Here is a 21,075-nt window from a genome sequence, read left to right as displayed (position 1 = left end):
CCCAAGCAATAAACTTTCCCACAGCTAGTTTTGTGTGGAAGGTCACTTCTTAATGCCGTGGACAGCCATCTGCAGGCAGAGAGGGGGCCAGTGCCTGCAGTCTAACCGAGAAAAAAAAAAACCCACCTCCAAGCCTCTGTCCCCCTGAGAACACATGGAATGTCCTGCAAAAACAAACTTTAAGACACTCACTGCAGGAAACATGGGGTCCGAGACACGAGACCCCTCCTCATTGCCAGACCAAATGTGTCCACACGCCACTCTCTGCCTTGGGTCCCCCAGCAGGAAGGAATGGGTGTCATGCAATGATGCGTCAGGAGTATGGATCACTCATTTTCAATTTGTCTTTAATAACCAAAGTCCACAAGTTTAAAGTGTCCATAGTCACGCGTTGCTTGGCCGATCACTGTGGCCCTCTGCGTTTCTGTGAATTCACTTGAGGGGGAAGGCAGCCTGCACCTCGGTGCCGGTGGAGCCCCCTTTTGGCACCAGAACTCAATAATTTATTAAGCGTCCATCCTTAATAAGTGTGCACAAATACCATGCAAACATCTGGCCATGCTCACGAACAAAAAGTGTATTAGGGTCCAGGACTTATGCGTCTTGTAAACAAACAAATAAAAAAACGTTAGGAGGTTGGTATTTTCTGTACAAAGTATGTAAGGCTTTCTTTTTTTCTTTTCGTTTTTTAATAATCTGTAATATGCATCATCCTTCTGGCATTTTCAGAGAGTGAAAACTGTATAAAAATAAATATTCTATGTACACACACACACTCAGGCCAATCCCAGGTTAGAGGCATCACTGCAAAACAAACACAAAACAACAGAGTTAGTGTATGTGATGCTGGTGTGTGTGTGTGTGTGGGGGGTGGCCCGAAGGAGCTTATCCCACCCTGACTCGGATGGGAACTAAGGAGGGGAACCTACAGGCACCTACGCTCTTGAAGGCAGGGAACCCCTGCCCCCACATTAGGTGTCCCCAGGCTGGGGGACTGGCAGGTCAGGAACTCCCATTCTCAGCCACCAGGGGGCACTTTCTCTCCACGCTGCCTGCCGCAGTGCCTCTGCTGAATCCTGGGTTTTGCCGGGCTTTTGCAGAAGGGACCATTAGCGGGAGACTCTCCTTGCTTCTCCGAGAACACTGAAGCGCTGGACAGAGATGGGGCTGCCCCCCCCCCCTTCGCCAGGTCCAAACACTGTCCCCCTAAGCATCAGCAGTGACCCTAAAGGCTGTTCCCCAGACCTTCCCTGGTTAATCCAGGTCCAGGGGTCTCTGCAGGAGGAGACATGGATGGAGGGACAGGCTCACCCAACCTGCACGTCCTACTTTTCCTTCCTCTGGCTCTGGGGGTGTTTGTGGGCGCTGGATTTACGGAGAGTGTTTGGTGATGCCTGTTTCTCCACTGCCCCGGGGAGAACCCAGAGTCTCACCCGCCTAAGGTGAGACTCTGGCCCAGCCCAGCCTAAGGGTTAGCGTTTTGGTGGGTTTGCTGCTGCTGCCCCAATTCTGTGAACGAATGAGATTGTGGGCAATCTACAGAGGGGCCTTTATTCACATAAAGGGGCCAAAATAAGGGGCCTTATTTTGTTGTTTATGGGCCACCCCCGGCCATGCTCGGGGTTACTACTGGCTCTGCACTCAGGACTCACTCCTGGCAAGCTCAGGGGACCATGTGGGATGCCAGGGACCGATCCCGGGTCTGCCGCGTGCAAGGCAAGTGCCTTAATCACGGCGCTATCACTCCAGCCCCTATTCACCTCAATTTAAGCCCAGTCCTGCCATCATCGGGACAGGGGGGATCTGTTATAAGCACAGGGTGGGCTCTCAAGCCCTTGTGGGAGGATGTACTAGCTCCCTGGGGCATGGTGCCCGGGTGAGAGCTGCCACCTTTCCCAGGGGCCAGCCTGGGCTTCGGGGTTAGCAAGCAGCAGGGACCCTTAGGCTCAGCGAGGTTGCCCTGTGCTCGGGAGCCCGGCTGGGCAGGCTGACCTCAGCGCTGCCACAACAGGTGTCATGAAGGAACCTCCCCGCTATGAGGCCCTGTGGGAGCAGGGCACCCCGACTGCTGGGTTTAGGGAACAGCAGAGCACCGGCCCCACCCCGGGAAGGTCCCAAAGCCACGTGAGAGCACAGGCCTCGTGCAGTTGGACGAACGTCATCAGACGTGGGCTTAGAGGAGCCCTGAAGCACAGCTCATGGGGACGGACTGCAAGTGGTCCACGGCGAGTGTGAATCCCTGGGTTTAACCCCGGCCTGGCACAACAGGACTAAAACCTGTGGGGCAAGGGTCTGTCTCCACGGACCACGTGGCGTCTCTGTGTGGCCGCATGAAACCACACGGGTGGGGCGGGCGCTGGCACCTCCCTCCACAGAGGGGAGAGCGTGCCCAAGGAGGGCAGGCCGGCGCCGGGCTTACCTTGTTCCAGCAGCCCTGGACGGGTAAGCCGTCTTCGCCCTGTGGGAGCAAGGGAGGTGGCGGGATCAGAATCTCCGTGAAGGCCTCCCAGGCAGGCGCATGCAGGTGGGCATGACTCACAGGCCGCCCTCTCCCCAGCCCACCTTGTCCATCTCTCCTTTTCTTTTGGGGGGTTTGGGCCACACGCGGCAGTGCACAGGGCTGAATCCTGGCTCCGCGCTCAGGGATTACTCCTGATGGGGCTCAGAGGACCAGATGCCGTGCCGGGGATTGAACCCGGGTCAGCCTCGAGCAAGGTCGGTGCCGACCTGCCCTGCTGCCGCTCGAGTCCCTGTTGTCTATTTCTCTGTCTCCCAATGGTCTCCCTGCTGAATGCTTACAGGTGCTTACAGGTGCCTCAGTTTTCTCCTCTGTCAAACCCAGGTCATGAGGGGGCTCCCCGCTGAGCTCCCCACTTCTCTTCTCTCTCCCTCTGCATTGAGGAGGAAATCTCCCCAGTACCCAGCCATTCGAGGGGGGCAGGACACTCGCAGGGGATGGTGGTTCCCGGGCACGGTGACGGGACCTGGTGCCTGCAGCAAGACAACAGGACTTCGGTCCCAGCTGCGGGGTCCACCGGGTTCGGGGACAGATGGACAAATAGGGTGGGAGTCAGCAGTGTGCCCCAGCTCCTCTGTGTGGGAGACACTCCCAGAGCCTTGACACATGCTGAGTTTTCTCAGCCCCTGGTGCCCTCAGCTAGGAATCTCTGAAAGACAGGTGGGGATGGGGTCACCAGTCTGGCTCATCTTCTTTTTGTCTTTGGTCACACCCAGCAATGCTCAGGGCTTGCTCCTGGCTTTGTGCTCAGAAATTACTTCTGGCGGTGCTTGGGGACCATGTGGGATGTCGGGCATCGAACCCATATTGGCCACGCCCAGGACAAATGTCCGCCCACTGTGCTATGGCTCTGGGCAGCCTCGGTGTTCGTAGAGGCAGACACTAGAATTCCAGGCTCCCCCAGGGAAAGAGAGGTGGGAAGACTGTTCCCAGGGGTGGAGCCAGGGCTGAGCCCTGAGGTATCTCTCCTGGCCTAGCCCCAAAGTTTGACTAAACTAAAGCTTCACTACAACTCAGAGCAATAGTGCCCAGCGTCCTGCAGCCACGCTCTGGCAGGATGGCAGGAGGCGGGGCAACACTGTGAGACAGGAGCAAAGCGGCCCCCCGCAGGGAAGCCCACAGACCAGGGCATGCTGGGGCGGTGCTGGAGAGAATGCCCGTGGCGTGAGGGTCGGCTCAGATGAGCCTGTTCTTCCCTGGGCGGGAGGCCGTGCACCAGGGCGACCCCCGGCCCCTTTGGGACTCCTCCCCAACTCCAGAAGCGAGAGGCGTGTCTGGGGATCACAGCGGCATGCCCACTGGCACGGGAAGGGTGGCAGGGAAGTGGGGGGGGGAGCGGTGGGCACAGTGGAAGGAGCAGGCAGGGCTGCGCTTGAGAGCCGAGGTGCTGAGACTGGGGCCTGGGGCCGGGCTGATGGTTAATTGGGGGCTAGGAAGTTCCAGGGTGTATGCAGGCAGCATGCTGGGGTGCAGGCCAGGCCAGGAGGGGTGCAGGGCTGGAGTACAGGGTGGGAGTGGGGGGGCAGCTGTATGCTCCTCAGCCGGCTCGGTCTGGGCATGCCCTAGACCTCAAAGAATGGGGGCCCTCTGGCCCCCTCCTGCCTGCTCATGGCCTTATAAGTTTCCTTCTATCTCTCCTGTTCTAAGGTCACGAGTGGGCACGACCTGGGGGACACGAGGGGCAGGACATTCTATTAGGGCATGAATGTGGGTCCATGAGCTCCGAACTCCTGGGGAGATTTTTTTCTTTTCTTTTTCTTTTTGGGTCACACCCGGAGATGCTCAGGGGTTACTCCTGGCTCTGCACTTAGGAATTACTCCTGGCGGTGCTCAGGGGACCATATGGGATGCTGGTACTCGAACCCGGGTCGGCCGCGTGCAAGGCAAACGCCCTACTCGCTTTGCTCTCACTCTAGCCCCACTCCTGGGGAAATTGAAGGGTCCTCACCAGCTCCCCTGCCGTGGCGGGGCGTCCTCTCTGTGGGGAGGACAGTGGGTGGAGAGGCCAGAGGCTGTGCCGTGGCCACCTGGGCTCGTGTATGCAGGGACACTCAGGGCCATGTCCCCTGTGCCTGTCCCCTCCACTCCCTGTGGCCTCTCCCCAAGCCCTCCCTCTCACCCTCCCCAGACTCCTTGAGACCCCCCAGGGGTGAACCAGCTCCAGCCCGGCCCTGAATGGGGGGGGGGGTTGTGATGGATTTTGGGAATGAGGCCAAAGGGTGAAGTTTTTGGGGTCTCAGTTGCAGACCTGAGCCTGTCCCTAAGTTTGGGCTGTGTCACCCGCCACTACCCCAGGCCCGGCCTGGAAGGAAGATGGGAAGCCCCTGTTTCAGGTCATCCTGGAGCCCCTCGTTACCCCACCTAAAGTCCTCTGCCAAATCGAGCTGGGTGCTGAGGGCGGAGTGGGGAGGCTGACCCTGGCACCTCGCTGAAGCGTGTCAAGTGCCCAGTGTTCGTGCCACCAGCTGCTATGGGTGGGACAGGGGGAGTCGCAGTTCTAAGAACCTATCCAGGGGCTTCCCTGGTGCCCCCCGCACCTGGTTTGTCCATTTCCAGAGGAGCAGTCGAGGGGCCAGCACTGGATGTGGGGTGGGGTGCAGGCTTTGGGCTTTGGTGGGGAGCCAAAGGACTTCCTGGCACCCACAGCATGCAAGAGGGGTGTGGCAGGGGTCCCTGAGAAGGGCCAGAGCGGGCACTCTGGAGTGAAGCAGGGCGGGGGCAGAGGCGGTGGCTGGAGTAGGAGCAGGGAGGGGCCCCAGGCACAAACCACACATGGGAAGCCGAGTCAGTCGGCCGTGCAGGCGGGGCGGGGGGAGGTGCCATACCAATGGGCACGGGGCATCCAGTCCGTCCAGCCCAGGTAGCCCTGGCTCCCCTTTCTCGCCTTTAAAACCTCGGTGTCCCTGTTCACAAAACCAACCGTGATGATTACTGAGGCCAAGGCTGGCCACTCCGGCGGGGGAGTGGAGAGGCGCAGCCCCACCCGGCCATGATGCAGGACTCCGAGGGCGCTCGGGGGTGGGGGCAATGCCCGCTGCTTCCCGTGCTCCCAGCTCCAGGTTCTCCAGGGCTGGGGAGGACGCACGGAGTCCCTCTTGGAGGAGGTGTCATGAACCCCGAGTGTCACACCCTCCAGGCCTGGCCCCTGGGCCCTCTGCCCCGGGAAGGCTCCCCGACGCCCAGGGGTGCAGCCCCGTAGGTTCGTCCTGGAGGCGGGCAGCAGGCGGAAGTGGCCAACCGACAGGCGGCCTTTCCGCGCTGCTGTGAAGCCGGGCACCCTCAGGACGCGCTGACCCCCGGGGTCCTGCATCTTGACCGAGTGAGGAGGATTCAGCGGCTTGAGCAGCCGTCCACAGGGCGAACACGAAACCAAGAAGGCAGAGTGAGGTGAGCAGGCTGGCGGGGTGAGTGCCCTGACGCCGGCCCCGAACCCCTTCCCGCCCCGCTCCCTCCTTGACAGGCTGCCCAGAGGAAGGGGCAGAAGTGCCCGAGACTGTGCTCTTGGTAGTGCCCACTCGAGGGCCTGGGGGGCAGCATTGACCCCTGGGTCTCACCCGCCTCTGTTTGCCTTCTTGGTTTCGGACACGCCATCCCCCTCCCCCCAGGAAATAAACCCCAAACGAAGCAAGTGATAAATGCCAACATACCAACGGGCAGGGGGCATCTAATCCGGGTGCGCCTTGGTCTCCCTTATCCCCTTTAGCCCCTCGAGATCCTTTCTTTCCCCGCTCCCCCTGTAAATAATGATTTAGTCCAAGAAAACACAACAACATCAACACTTGGGGATGAGTCCCACATTCGAGTTAGAGGCAGAAAGAAATGGAATAAACAGTGGTTGTGGTTAATTCTATCCCATAGGACAGGGTTAGGGGTCAGTACTGACCCGCTCCCGGCCAGGACCCTGACAAGGTGGCTGGGGCAGGGGGTAAGAGCAAGGAGGCTGGGAGAGAGAGAGAAAGAGAGAGAGAGAGAGGGGGGGGATGGGGTGAGAAAGACAGAAGGAGAGAGGGAGGGAGAGAGAAAGGCTAGGACAGAGCAGAGAGAGAGAGAGAGAGAGCACTTGGCAGGGAGGCAGGGGCGGCTGGCTTGCTGACGCCACGTCCTGAGACATCTGTCTGGGGGAAGGGGGGGGCCCTTCCTTCTCTTGGAGCGCACTCATTCAAGAAGTGGCTGCTAGTGACTTTTGTCCCAGCCACCCCTCGCCCCTTGCTATTCCAGGAGTCAAGTCTAGTTTTGAGTTCGAGGGACTGCGCGTACATGAGTGTGGGGACGACACGTGCCCCTATACTGTGTGTGTGCCAGTGGCACAGGCCCAGGCACTTGTGTGCATGTGCCTATGTGTGTCTGCACATGTGTGGTCCCGGGTGGTCGCTGGTTCTCGGCAAGGCAGCCCTGGCTCCTCCTGTGGGGGTCGGCTCCATCCTGGTCCCTCGCCTCCCTCTACTCCGGGGCTGTGGGGGCGTCTGGGGAACGGGCTGGGGTTGGCTTTTCCAGGGTGGCCCTTCATGGAAACTGTTCTCTAGGGTCCATAGCGTGGGGACTCTTGGTGTCACCCAGGGCCCGGGCCTGGAATGCTGGCAGGAGAACCTTGCAGGAGCTCCCAGGAGGTTCTGCCTGTTCCTTGGCCTGGCCTGCCTGTGCGTGTCAGAGGACACGGGACAGGGCCTGGCAGTGCTGTGGCCACACACGAGCATGGTGCCACGAATCGGCCCCAAGTAGGGGATGAGCATGGCGGCCAGCAGCCTGCTTGGAGGAGGCCCAGGATAGCTGCCACTGCCACCCCCCTGCACCCCACCCCCAGGACCCTCTTGGGTCAGGCAGTGCAAGAGGCAGCACGTACTCCTAGGTTCAAAGGGGGCTCTGGGTCCCTCTGGGTTAGTGGTTCAGGGCTGGTGGTGGCCACGGCCCTCACCTTCAGAGGGACAACTGACCTGGGGGGGGCAGTTCTGAGGGTGCAGGACATGGCTTCACATGGGAGGTCCATGGAGACATCGCAGTAGTAGCCTGAGCCATAGCCACTCTGCCTCCAAGCCCAAAAAGCCACAGGGAGGAGGGGGGGCGCCAAGAGGCGGGGGACAGGAGAGGCTGAGCGGCAGAGCTCTCTCCCGGAGGCCCAGGGCGTGGAGGGGGGACAAGAGGAAGTAGATCTGGGCTGGGGAGCAGGTGGGCAGGGCCGAGGGAGGTGGCATCATGATGGTGGGGCGGTCACATTTGGGGGCGGGGTGCTGACGGAGTCGAGGAAGGAGGAGACAGGCCTAGGCCTGGAGAGACAGTAAGAGGGAGAGGGGGAGAGGAGGCGAAGGGGCCTTGGGAGCCGTGTGGATAGATGCACGCATGCATGCATGCACCCCCCACCCCATCCCACCGGGAACAGTGCTGTCACATGCATGCCCATGCACGATCTCCGTCCCCCCGCCTCCGGCCCCGCATGCTTGACCAACAGTTGGCTGGCACACACACACAGCTGCACGGCAGCATTCATTTTCCTGAGGCCCAAAAGACTAAATCCTCCCTACCCTGGGGCTCTGGAAGAAATCCTTCATTCTAGAAACTTCTAGGCGCAGTGCACAAAAATGCGGAGAGGGAAAGGAGGTGGCCTTGGTGACGAGGCCGGATACTTCTTTCCCCTCCTACGTGTGTGCCCTTAGCAGAATCCTGCCACCACCTTGGATCTGGACCAACACAAAGGGGGGCTTCCTCCCCGCCATGACAGGGGAGAGGGAGGTCACCCTACCCCTAGTGGGATCTAGAAAAGCACTTCTGTGCTAGGTGGGTCTGGGGTCCGGGGAACAGAGCACAGGAGAGTGCAGGCCTCTGACAGGTCCCCTTGGGCCCGACATGGGAAGGAGTCCCCCACCCCATATGTGGTGTGGTAGGGGGCAGGGGGCAGGCTTTGTATACCTCTGGCCTCACCTCCACCCCTGGCCCTGTCACTCGACCAAAATCCCTCTCTTCTGGGGTTCCAGCCACCCCGCTCTGGGAGAACAAGTTCTCGGGGGTGTCGAGACGGGGGCACATTCTCCCCTGATGTTCTGATGTCCCGAGAGAGTAAGACAAGTGGCTGCTTCTTGTTGGGGATAGGGCTGGGTCACCCCAGCAGTGCTCAGGGCTGACTCCTGGGTTTGTGCTCTGAGATCACTCCTGGTGGGGCTTGGCGCCCGCACATGGTATAAGAGATTGAACTAGAGTTGGCTGCATGCAAGGCACGCACCTTCGCCCCTGTACTGTTGCTCTGGCCCACGCACGAGCTGTTTCTTAACTCAGAAACCTACTCCTTGCAGAAAGTCAGTGCAACGAGCATTATGATGCTCCCCAAATAAGGGTCCCACAGCGGACTGTTTCCTGCACTGGCATCGTCTCGCTAACTTCTGCCAGCCAGGAGAGCCGTGTAAAAACTTACACAGAGGAAGTGGAGAAGAAATATTTTCCCACCTACCCCGGGCCCCACGGGCTCGTGAGTGCTCTCTGTACCTTCAGCAGGAGAAGCTCTGCCCCCACATCTCCTCCACCCGGGCCAAGGGCGGTGCCTGCCCTGCGTGTGCCTCGGGAGCAGTGCAGTGTCGGGAACACGGCCTGTGCCCGCCTCAGTGCCGCAAGCCAACTGAGAGGGTCTTAGGGAACAGGGCTCCATGCTAGGGACCGAACACAGCGCAGAGAATCAGAAACACACAGGGAGGGAGGTTAGGAGGCTGCCAGAGGTGGAATGATCACATCTGCGAGTGGCTCAGAATGCCACAGAAGGGACGGTGGGCTTTCCTGCCCACCCTGGCAGGCAGAGTTCCTGGGAGCAGGTCTTCTCTCACTACAGCGTACTCCCACGGGCAGTCTGCAGGGCAGCCCGTTTCTAGACTGTGCAGGATGAATGGGATAGCTCGGAGCAGGGCCAGGGAGAATTCAGGGACACAGAAAAGCTCAATAAATACATCTTCCATGGACTAGGAAGGTGTTACTCTATACAAGCACGCTTATTTCTTCTCTCTTCCTTCCTTCCTTCCTTCCTTCCTTCCTTCCTTCCTTCCTTCCTTCCTTCCTTTCTCTCTCTCTCTCTCTCTCTCTCTCTCTCTCTCTCTCTCTCTCTCTCTCTCTCTCTCTCTCTCTCTCTCTCTCTCTCTTTCTTTCTCTCCTGTTTCATTTCTGGGCCACACCTGGCAATGCTCAGGCTCTGTGCTCGGGGATCACTCCTGGTGGTGCTTGGGGGACCATACGGAGTTCTGGGGATCAAACTCGGGTCAGTTGAGTGCAAGGCAAATGCCTTAACCTGCAGTGCTGTCTCTCTGACCCACAAGCACACATTTCTATGCATGAGCTTGGCCAACTGGGGTTCGAAGGTGAGCGTGAAGACCTGGGTTCTAAAAACTCTACCTTCGCTCTGACAAGTCAGAACCTTTCATTATCGATTTGGGTCTTGATTCTCCATTTTCCCACCACACTTCCTTTCCTATGCTAAGCCTTTAACCCTCGTGCCTCAGAAGATGTTCTTGGAATGCATTGCCCTCTGAGGACTCATTCCAGAAAGAAACCCAAACATCACCCCTTGGTCAGCTATAGTTCAGTGATTCCCGCGTGGCTCACTGCCGTGGTCCGTTTCACATAGCATCGCGTGGGTACAGCCCTTTGAGAATGGTGTCCTTGTACAGATGCAGAAATCAAGGCAGAACAAGAGACCTGAGCAGACATAATTTATTTCCAAGTCCTGCCTCCTCTCGAGAGAAATCATGGCAGGAGACTCTTTTTAAAGAGCTTCTCACTGCTGTCTACTTATCCTGGCCACTGGCATTCATTCTCTGTCACCGGGAGCTTGAGATGCCCGGTGAGGCTAAGTTTCCGGGGGTCAGGACCAGGGGGTGATGGGTTGAAAAGCATCCCTTAAGGGGTTGGGGGTGAGCCGACCAGGGATGCAGTGTCTGGCTGCCAAGGCTAATTCACTGGCCATGGTGGGATTTGGAGCCTCCTGACCATTCAGAAAAAGTCGTGCTTCAATTTCAGGATTAGGCCCCAGGCTCCTGCCGGCCATGGATTAAGTTCCAAGACTACAAGGACTTTTAATTGAGGATGATTTAGCAGGAAAAACTGCAGGCACCAGTGAGGTCAGGGATCTCTAATTGATCATTCCACCACATCGGGAAGACATTAGTGATGAGAGAGCTGAGGCACATGGCTCAGACTCACCCGGTTTCCTTTGTCCCCAGGTGGTCCGTGTAAACCCTGCAATAAATCAGAGGGACAAAAACGAGTTCAGGATAAGACCTGGGGATGGGGGGGCGGGGCGGTGCTTCCTCCAGGGCCCCAAGGCTCTGTCTGAGGTCTGATTCTTCCAAGATAGCCTTGGCTGGGAAGGAGCAAAGGCGAAAACTGCTCAGGGAACTCGACCTAGAAGCAAAGGAGAGTCCTGGGCCAGGCTGACGGGGCCAGTTCAGGTTTTCCCGCTGGTGCAGGACCAGCCCCTCCCAGCTCCCTCCTGGGAGAAGGATTCTGAGGTGCTCCCCCCTGCCCCCCTGCTCTCCTCCCAGGCCCTGGGAGCAGCCTCACACACTCCCTCCCAGAGGAAGTCACTCTGGGGATTGTCCCCAGTGCCACCAGCGCAGGCAGAGACCAGGGGGGGTCACTTAGCCAGAGCCAAGCTGTCCGGGCACGGGAGGATCACCAAGCTGTTGTCGGGAAACCACAATCGTGGTTCTCTCAGGGGGGACCAAAGAAATGGTTTTGGTTTGGGTTCACAGCAAACCCGGCGGTGCTCAGGGTTTACTGCCTGCTCTGGGATCATTCCGGCAGGGGGTCAGAGCACCTTGCAATGTCAGGGGTGGAACCGGTGTTGGCTGCAAGCAAGGCCAGCGTCTAAACCTCTGTATTGTCTCTCCAGCTCACAGCAGATTGAATAAAACCTTTCGAATTGTCTTGGAGCCCAACCCTGACGGTGTTCAGGGATCCACTTGGTGCTGGGGGCTGAAGCCCACGCCTCCCACCCGTGGGGCATGCGCTTTTACTGCTGAGTCCCACCCCAGGCTCTGTTGGTCTTGAATGAGGGGGCAGTGGGATGCTGGTGGCCACACCGGAATCCTGGATGTGAGGCGGCCCCTGCCGGAGGGTCAGACCTCTGGCACATTCGGACGTGAGACATTCACTGCTCTGGACGGTCCCCGGGCTGAGGACCTAGACTCCCTCCCACCCAGGGGCCGTGTGTATTGACTTTGCCTTGTGCACTGCCAGCAGTGGGTCGGAGTCTGTAGGCCCCTTGGCTTTTGGGGATTCCCACGGGGCCCCGAGTTCCTGCCGCAGGGTCTGGGGGTGGGGGAGTGGGCCGAGTGGAGGGAGAGACCCGGGTACCCAGGAAACTCACAGGAAGCCCGGCTGCTCCCATTGGTCCTGTCATCCCAGGGTCACCTTTGCTGCCCTGTGGGAGAAGGAAGTCATGAGCCTCCCCTGAGTGGTGACAGACCACCGCACTGTGTCCTCCCGGGTCCCTGAAGGGGGCCTGGCTGGGCTGAGATATGCAGGGGCTCTGGCGGCCCAGGACTGCCACTGACAGGAGCAGGGAGACCCCAGGGAGAGGGGCAGGGAAGGGAGGGGCCGGGTTCTGGGCAGCCGCAGAGTGACCACCCCTCCCCCGGAGCCTGGACGTCTCAGGGAAGCCTCTGCCCTTGGCCCTTGCTGTCTTCCCCACCCGCTACTGTGTCTCCCAGAGCTGAGGGATGGAGCATCTCGGGGGGACTCTGCCAGGCCCACTTGCTGGCCCCAAGGAGGAGCGGGGGGCACCAGGGCAGCTGGGAGGAGCCGGCACCCGGCACCCTCATGGGGGCTCATCCTCGCTGCTGTGAACAAAACCCCCGATGACTTGGCACTGTCCCCCTGCCTTTCCTGACACCTGCACTTGGCTCTCTGCGCCCACCCCAAAGCATACAAAGTTCAGGGGCTCCCGAGCATGCGGTCCCACGGGATTTGCCAGACTCAGCTGGTGTTGGTACTGGGGCCCAGAGCGGAGTGGGGGACACTCTTGGGGTCTCTGTCCCTCCCTACTGTCCCGGGGCCCACATCTGCCTGGCTCCCATTCAGGATGTCGGGAGGATCCCGGGACTGATGGAAGATAGGGGTGCTGGTGGCGTTAGGAGGAATGGACGGGAAGGCCGAGGCTAACGGGGGGATTCTGCACGGGGGTCAGCCCATGCTGGACCGGCTCTTCCCTCTGGGGGTCGCTGGGCACTCACCCTCTCTCCCTTTGGTCCCACTGGGCCTGGAACTCCAGTTGGTCCCGGAGTACCCTGGGTGGGGGTGAAGGAGAGCAGAGGTGATGGTGCTGGCCCGGGGGGCCCTGGGAGCCCCGCCTGGTAGAGCCAAGCCCAGAGGCACAGTTTTCAGGGTTGGCCAGGCTCGCTGAGGGCCGTCATCCAACTGGCCCTTCGGTCGGAGAGGAGCTGTTTGGGCTCGGGGGCCAGATTCGAGGAAGGAAACCCTCTGACTTCCCAGCCAAGCTTGCCAAGGCTGAAAACAGGAGGAGTTGATACCATCCCGGGGCGGGGGGTGTCCGGGGGCTGCACCCCGGGCGCTCTCAGCTCCACATGCAGCGAGGGGGGGGTCTTCATGCCACAGACCGAGGCGGGCACAGCACACAGGCAGGCATGGAGGGTCATTCAGCTGCGGTCCCCACCCCCGGCCCTCCCCATCCCTGCTGCACTGAGAGGGATTTGCAGGTCTGGGGCTGCCTGACTCTGGCCTGGAGGGGGTCGGGGCCCCATGGGGTCTGTGTGGCTGACACGGGTGCATGAAAGACCCCCAATCCCTCTCTTCATTCCTGAGCCTCCATCGCTCTGCAAACCACGTTGGGCGGGTGCCAGGGGGCAGTGGCCCGTGCCGGGGGTAGGGAGTGGCTGTGAGAGGTGGGCGAGGCCCGTACCATACACTATGCGAAGAGAGAGCGAGAGCACGTGGTCAGCAGGAGGAGGGGAGCAGGAGGCGAGCAGGGACACCCCACGTGAGCGATGTGGGAACTGCAGGGGGGATGTGGGTCAGAGCGGATGTCCCAGGGCCCCCGGGGGCTTCAAGGCCTGTCTGCAGGACCTGGGTCCTCTGCCTCTGCATCAGCAGGTGAACACACGCCCTCCATTCGCCCCCTGACACGGGGGTGGCCATGCACGCAGGTGGGCACTCGCGGGCGGGACAGGGGCCTGGGGGGCTCATTCCTCCCCTCTCCCCCTTTAAATTCCTGACAATGTTTGTTTGAGCAGAGTTAGTGCCTGGGCACGGAACACGACGGGACGGGAGGCCTGGGGGAGCATGACTTGGGCGGAGGTGCAGGGGCGGCAGGGATGCAGGGGCTGGAGGAGAAAAGCCACAGCAGAGACGGCAAACGGGAGTGTGTGAGCCAAGTGTGAAACCCAAACGGAGGGACCGTGGAGACGGGGGTCCGGGCTCGGCATCCCCTTCTTCCTCAGGCAGACAGGCAGGAACGGGCTGAAATGCTGAGGGGTTGGCTCTCGGGCCCCCACTAGCTAAGCTCCAGGCGTCTGTGGGCGTCCCCTTGAGCCCCACGGCCTCCAGCTCCGCTCAGATCCTCAGGGAAGACTCGCATCAGTGGGCCGCGCCCCACACACTCAGCTTCCGTCCCCCCCACCCAGAGTCACTCCGGCCCACTCGCCCGAGCCTTATCCGAGGAGGAGACGCTCGCTCTGACCCTGTCCTGCAGGGCAGAGCTGGGACTTGAGCACTGCCAGGGGCAGGCCCACGAAGCACGTGGACGCTCCCTTGCGGGGCGTCCAGCCTCTGGTCCCTTGGAGGTCAGTGGCTTGAAGAGTCTCCAGGCTTTTCCGAGTCTAGTGTTAAAGCCTCTGCAAAGAGTGAAAGCTTGACCCCTTCCTTCCCTAGCTGGAAGCCCGGGTTGTCTTTTCCCTGCCCAACTGCTATGAAGGTCAGTGATCTGAGCATTGTGGGGAGGCAACTGGCCCTGGGTCTGCTGGGTGCTCTGGGTGTAGCGGGGAGAGGCCGTTTCTGAGATGTGGTCCTGGTTTGTCCCAAGTCGGGCCGAGGTGCTTCCTAGAGAGACCCGGAGAAGGCCTGCTCTCCAGACTCAGAGCAGCCGGCGGATCTTGTTTCTACTGCAGCAAGGCCCCGGCCGGTTTGCCATGGGGTGACCGGAAGTAAGAGGCATGGTCGTTACAGGCCCACGGACGCCCCTGAGGACCAGTTCTGCCCTGCCCTCCGGTGCGGCCTCCCTCCCTCCCTCCCTCCCACTGCAGACTGGAGCTCCCCCCGGAGGAGGCAGCCCTGGCAGGCAGCAGAGATAGCTCACAGCATGGAGACACGCGGCGGGGAGCACACAGACACAGGGGGGTTGGCAGGAGGAGCAGGGTGCCCCCCCTCCCCAGGCCTGGGTTCTCAGACTCAGCTCAGCCTCCCACCCCACGTCTCCCGACCTGGAGGTTCAGAGGGAGGACCTGGCTGGGTCCTGCAGCAGGTGACCTGCAGCCACCTGGGTACAGCGGGAGAGGGTGGTGGGAGAAAGCAGGCACGACTCCTCGGGAAAACAAGGCCACAGGGACAGACGAGAAGGACCACAGGCTGGGGGCGGGGGCGGGCGGGGGTGGGTGGGGGAGGGGTCAGGGGTCATGAGTGACACTCACCGGTGGCCCAGGCCTGCCGTCCAAACCTGAAGCTCCCTGGACGAAGGGAACAGTTGGGCCGAAAGAAGGGGAAGGGGGAAATGGGAGGGAGAGAAAGGGAGCGGGGAGGGGAGAGGTGAGTAAAGCGGTGGCTCCGGACAGACACACACACGCTGGTGCTCGACACGGGGGGGTGGGGGGACAGATGACGCGTCCACATGGAGACCAACAGAAGCATGGAGATGCTGCCTGCAGTGGGGAGGGCTGCCCTGCTCCTCCCTGCCCTGCGCCCGTCCCCACAGAGCGCTGGGAGGAGGTGGGGGACCGGGCGGGGGCTTGCCTAGCCTTTCTGGTAAATCCCCTGGGACCCCGGGAGGCTCCGTGAGGGCCGAGCTGATGGGGCCGACAGATCCCCGACTCAACTGCCCGCAGAGCCAAGCCCGGGCTCTGGCCCCAGACGGGGGCTCTCGTAAAGGCCCGGGGACAGCTGGCAGGGACAGAGGTGGATGGCTGGTGTCCCCTGGAGCAGACTGGCTGGGGCCGAGGTGGCCAGCCGGTGTCCCCCGGAGGTTGCTAGTACAACCGAGTTGCGAGGCTGACCTGGCTGTCCAACCCCTGATCGAATAATTTCACAAATCATTTCCTTCATGTTAGAAAGTGGGGTGACCCCGTAGAGCAGGCAGGTGGCCAAAGGAGAAGATTCGAACACGGGGCCCTCATTCCCCACAGGCAACGGTTCGTTGACCTGAAGAGGCTGTCCAGGGTCTGCTCCTGCCCCTCCCTGAGGCTGTCTGGGGGCATGCACAGGCTGAGGACGTCTTGTTTGTTTGTTTCCTTCGGCTGGAAAATGTACTTCCCTGCACACCCATTTTCTGGCGCCCTGTTGCCTAGGACCAGATGTTCGAACACGAGCGATCGGGCTCTTTGCTTTTTCTGGGGCATCGTGGTGGGCTGTGCCACCTGTTTGCGTGCCAGCCCCTGCTTGGGCTCTCCAGGGTTCCCTACCAGCTGGGGGAACGTGTGACAGAGCCAGGGGGTTGGGGGGTGGGGTGAGGGGTCCTGAGTCATTCCAGACACACTAAGGCATGAGGAAGCGTCAGCAAAAAGCATTCACTCTGGCGACTGCCAAGGGCCCAGCTCAGCTCGCCTGCATCGATGCCCACGAGAGGGACCTGGTCTTTGCTCCCATCATTGGATTCCTGTGGCGACATGAACCCCATCCGCCAAGTGGGGGGGGACTGAGTGCCCCAAAATGCCCCTGGCTCCTCACTGCTCTGGGGGCAGGACCAGCTTTGCATGTACCTGGGATGGACAGGAGGCCCCAGTGTGGCCTCTGGTCCTGCCCTGCCACTGACTTCTATGTGACCTCCAGTGACCCACTGCCCCCTCAAGGCCCATCAAGGAAAGTGACAGGAAGCCTGGTGAGACCCCTGCCAGATCTCGCGAAACCAAAAGTGTGCCGAGCCCACCGGGGCCTGGGGGATAACGGAGCACAGCGGCCCTGGACTCCAGGAAGGCAGCGAGGAGGCCAGCAGCCTCTGGGCCTTGGGGCGCTGTCCAGCCCCCATCTGGCAATGCAGAGGCCCTCTCAGTGGTCCCCCATCCCTGCTAGGGGGAGTCTGGCCCGGGCAGGCTGAGAGCAGAGATCTGGGGAGCAGAGCAGCGGCTGACCCAGGGTCCCTCCGGGGCGGGGGTGGGGGCAGGCCCTGTCCCCGTGGGCTCAGACCCGAGGGTCCGGCCTGCAGCTCTCATGGGTGCCCCCGACGAGGGCTCCCAGTGGGGCCTGGCCTGGCCAGCACCCCCGGCTCCAGGCACTCAGACAGGGCCAAAGTCTGCGGCCCGGCTCCTCGGGTAAGAGCACGCAGCTGTGGGACGCTCTGGTGTCCGGCGGTCTCCCCGAGGGCCTGCCCAGCGCCTGGCCCGCTCAGGGCCCCCGGATACTCACGGGGAGGCCCAGCGCCCCTCGGTCTCCTTTTTCTCCCTGGATGCCTTGCTCTCCCTTCGCTCCTTCCAGTCCCACTTCCCCCTAAAGGAGAGAGAGATGGGGGGTGGGGGGGTCACAGAAGGCACGTGCTGGAAAGCCCACCCGTACGTTCTGGGGTCCTGGCGAGGAGGGGCAGCAGGGAGGAGGGACTGCCACAGAGGACCCCCAGGCCTGAATTCTTAGCTCTGTTGGGAGTGTCCCAGGTCGCCCCATAGTTTGCTGCCCCCGGCCCCAGCCCCAGTCACACAGCCAAACCTCACGAAGGGGAGGGGGCTGGGAGGGATGCAGAGCCACAGGGGAGGGGCGAAACCCCAGGGCAAGGCCAGTTCAGCATTGGCAGAAGTGATCACTCGCAGGACAATGGGGGCCGGGCAGTTGCTACAAAGGCACCTTTCAGCAGCTCCCAGGCCCCCAACATCACTGGGAGAAGAAAGGGCTCTGGTCAGCAGCCCTCTATCGTGTGCCCTCACCCGTACTCAGGGGCGAGGGCGGGAGGGCCAGGCTACGTGGGACAAGGCTCCGTCCTCGGGGAGTGCCGAGTCCCAAGGCTCCCTGGTGCTGCTGGGACGTACAGGGCTCTCCCTGCTGTCCTCACACACGCCACTGGCACACTTAGGGGAGGGACCACCCCCTTCTGAAGCCCACCCTCTCTTCCCGCTGCACCCAGCCCCCTGCGCCGTCTTACCTTTGGTCCAGGAACGCCCTGGAGGCCCTGTGTGGGGAACCAAGACAGGAGGCTTAGGAGGAGGTCTGGGGTGCAGCCCACATCCTTGTCTATAGCTGGGGCTCTGGGAGAAGGCTTTGGGGTGGGGGTCTGAGTCACCCTCTCCACAGCCCCCACAGGGCCCCCACCGGCATCTCAGAGGAAACAGCAGAGAGAAATGAATAGATGCAAGGCGCGAGGATGCTCCCCCAAGTCTTGCACTCCTGGGTCCTGCTGCCACCTCGGCCAAAGGCCGGTGATGCCCACAGAACCCCGGGCACCTGCAAGGACCAGTGTCTGCTGGTGCAGAGCCGGAGGACCTCGGGGTGAAAGGCAAAGGGGCTCCTGCAAACCCCTCCTCTTGTTACCTGTAACCCGGGAAGCCAGACCCCCCCCCCGCCACACACACACACCCCACCACACTGGCTGGTTTAAATGGGTCCTGAGAGGGGCCTGATGAACTTCCGGAGGAAGATCCCTGGAAGTGGTGTGGGGGCTACGAGACCCCACGCTGGGAGGAGGAGGTGGCAGTGAACGGAGCTGTGTGAAGCCCCTGATCGCCAGGGAGTGGGACGGGAGGGACCCAGTAGCAGTGGGCAAAGAGGCTTACGGGGGACAAGAGGAGCGCGTCACACTCACCGGAGGTCTGGGAGGCCCTTCTGGCCCAGGTGGCCCAGGAAGCTGGAATAAGAGGGAGACGGTGAGTGGACAGGGCTGTGGGCATGGCCGTGCCTTTGGTTGGGACCATGAGTCAGAGGCCAGAGTGGTGCCCTGGAGTCACCCAGAGGGAGTTCGCACAGGACAGAGACGCGCCAGCCTGCACAGGGTTGGGGGCACCAGACAGCCCTGCTGGGACCGTCCTCGAGCGTCTGGAAGACCATGGAGTGTCCGCCCTAGATCCTGCTCACTCCCGGCCACGCGGCCTAGAGCTGAGTGAGAGCTCTGGCCTCCAGGGCCCCCGGGACCCTGCTGGGCCCACCCACCACCACTCCCCGCGGTACTGAGCCAGAACCACTCTGCCGAGCTGGGGCCTGCCTGGCCCCCTCCGGGCATCTCCATTGCAGACCTTTGTTCCCGAAGAGCAGAGCTTGGTTACCCGGAGCAAGGGGGGGCTGCTGAGGAGCATCCCCGAGCACCCCCAGGTTTGGAAGAGTGTTTCTCAGAGGGCAGGCGGGCGCGGGAGGGTGAGGCAGGCCGTGGGGGGAGGCCAACCTCACGGCCTCTCTCCTGAGCCTGCCACTCCAGAGGCTGGAAGGGGGCCTGCCCCCTGCTTCCTGCCCTGGTCACCCCACTTCAGAGCTGCCACTTGCTGTGAGCCACTCATCTGCCCAACGCCGAGTTGCCTGCCACGTGGCCGGGACAGGGACCCCATTTTCCCATATTTTTCGGGGGGAATGTGCCCCACCAGGCTCCTTTTAATGTTGATGTGGATTCATTAAGTGGAATAAATGAGTTGTAGGCCAGACAGGCAGCCCCTCCCCCTGGGGAAATTCAGCCTGCAGAACCTCAACTCCCCTTAGAAAGCACTTCCAGTGTCTTATTATAAAGACCTCACACACCTCCACTGCGATGCCGGTTCTACAAACCTAGGCACGAGTCAGCATTCAAATAATTGCACACGCTCCCTGTGCTCCAGGCCTGTTTGACTCTATGATGGTTTTGAAAATTTTAAAAATTAAATTTAAAAGTAGGAAAAACTAAAGTCATAGTTCCCATTTCAATAGTTTATAAATTAAAGAGAATCGAGGGCCCAGAGCAATTAGTACAGCGGGTAAGACGCTTGCCCTGCACGCAGCCAGCCCATGTTCCATCCCCAGCGTCCCAGATGGTCCGCTAGGAGTAATTCCTGAGCACCGTGCCAGGGGGAGGAAGCCCTGAGCAACACTGGGTGTGCCTCCAAAACAAAACACAAACAAACAAACAAAGTTGAAAGAAGGAAGACGAATAAAAACTCACACTTATCTATCTGGCAGAAAAGGACAGCTAATATTTGGCTTTCTTTCTGCTTAAACACATAAAATGTGTTTGAATGGATGTTTATACTTAGGGTGACATTATATCTATAATTTCGTTCTCTGCTCTTTTTCACTTAACACGACACTCATTTTCCCATATTTTTCGGGGGGAATGTGCCCCACCAGGCTCCTTTTAATGTTGATGTGGATTCATTAAGTGGAATAAATGAGTTGTAGGCCAGCCAGGCCTGAGCCGTGCTTGGCATCAGGACAGCCTGAGCCTGGAGACCATTATTACCATTAGTATTATGACCATAAGCTATTTGATCATTTCCTTCTCGTTAGAAATGCAGGCTGTTTCTGATTCATCTTTAAATACTTCTGGAAGAATTTTTTTTTTTGCACACTAGGCTTTACTTGCATTTAAGAGCGTTTCTTTAGGAGACGGCATCTCTCAATGAGGAACATGCATGTTCTATAATCAGGCCTGTTTTGCTAAATACTGACAGGGCTGGTGACTTGAAGTGGCGACAGGGCCCTAGGGGACCTCTCCAGGGACAACAGCTTGGTGGTCTCTGTCTCGGCTTTGAGATGGCGCCTGGGTGGCCCAGCACCCATAAAACACGACTTCCGGTACATATGCTTGTGTTCTTTCTTTTAAGTTTTATAGAATTATGGTGTTTGGGCCACACCCAGTAGTGCTCAGAGTTTACTCCTGGCTCTGTGCTCAGGGGTCACTTCTGGCAGGGCTCTGGGTCATATGGGGTGCAGGATGGTACCTGTGTTGGCTGAGTACTGCCCACTGCACTGTCACCTTTCTCTTCCTTCCTTCCTTCCTTCCTTCCTTCCTTCCTTCCTTCCTTCCTTCCTTCCTTCCTTCCTTCCTTCCTTCCTTCCTTCCTTCCTTCCTTCCTTCCCCTTTCTTCGCTTTCTTCCTTTTTCTTTCTTTCTTCCTCTCCCTCCTCCCCTCCCAGTTAAGAACCCCTTGTCCCCTCCACTGCTTGCAGGGGTTCTGAGGCCCCCCACATACTAGTGTCTTCTGTAGCCTTCCTGCCTTTCTTCCTTGAACCTATAAATAGTTATCATTTCCTCCCGTCTCCAGAGAACCTGCTCCCACCCTCACCACCTGGCCTGTCCCCCACCTTGCCCTGCCCCAGAAGGCCCACCTAGAAGCTTCTAGGCAAACGTGTACAAAGCCTTCCAGATGCTGCCTAAATGTGCCTCCTTGGGGGTGCATCCCCCAGCCCCGAGCTGCTGGGGGCTGCATTTTCCTCTCTATAAACTCCAGTACCTGGAGTACTATTGGGGGCCCAATCAACAGGGGA

General features: G+C 60.1%; 1 protein-coding gene across 8 annotated transcripts in view; it reads right to left on the bottom strand.

Annotated features, from left to right (window-relative positions):
• Positions 1–373: 373 nt before the first annotated feature.
• The window catches only part of LOC129405627 (collagen alpha-1(XIII) chain-like), a 75,418-nt gene continuing 54,716 nt past the window's right edge, over positions 374–21,075 (bottom strand). For 3 of the 8 annotated variants that reach the window (XM_055142288.1, XM_055142291.1, XM_055142292.1), the window contains 10 exons: positions 18,435–18,476; positions 17,778–17,804; positions 17,054–17,134; positions 15,130–15,165; positions 12,721–12,774; positions 11,856–11,909; positions 10,688–10,723; positions 6,166–6,252; positions 2,420–2,458; positions 374–804 (listed from right to left, as the gene is read on the bottom strand). In XM_055142288.1, coding sequence (XP_054998263.1) covers positions 802–804; positions 2,420–2,458; positions 6,166–6,252; positions 10,688–10,723; positions 11,856–11,909; positions 12,721–12,774; positions 15,130–15,165; positions 17,054–17,134; positions 17,778–17,804; positions 18,435–18,476 — 459 coding nt within the window. In that variant the 3' untranslated portion in view covers positions 374–801. Of the gene's footprint in view, positions 805–2,419; positions 2,459–5,343; positions 5,422–6,165; positions 6,253–10,687; positions 10,724–11,855; positions 11,910–12,720; positions 12,775–15,129; positions 15,166–17,053; positions 17,135–17,777; positions 17,805–18,434; positions 18,477–21,075 lie in introns of all 8 variants that reach the window. The other 5 variants (XM_055142289.1, XM_055142290.1, XM_055142293.1 and 2 more) reach the window with 5 other exon arrangements.

Source organism: Sorex araneus, chromosome 6 (genome assembly GCF_027595985.1).
Source record: "Sorex araneus isolate mSorAra2 chromosome 6, mSorAra2.pri, whole genome shotgun sequence".
In the NCBI taxonomy this organism is placed as follows: domain Eukaryota; kingdom Metazoa; phylum Chordata; class Mammalia; order Eulipotyphla; family Soricidae; genus Sorex; species Sorex araneus.
Note: the sequence above shows the minus strand (reverse complement) of the source record. Positions and strands in the feature narration are given on the sequence as shown.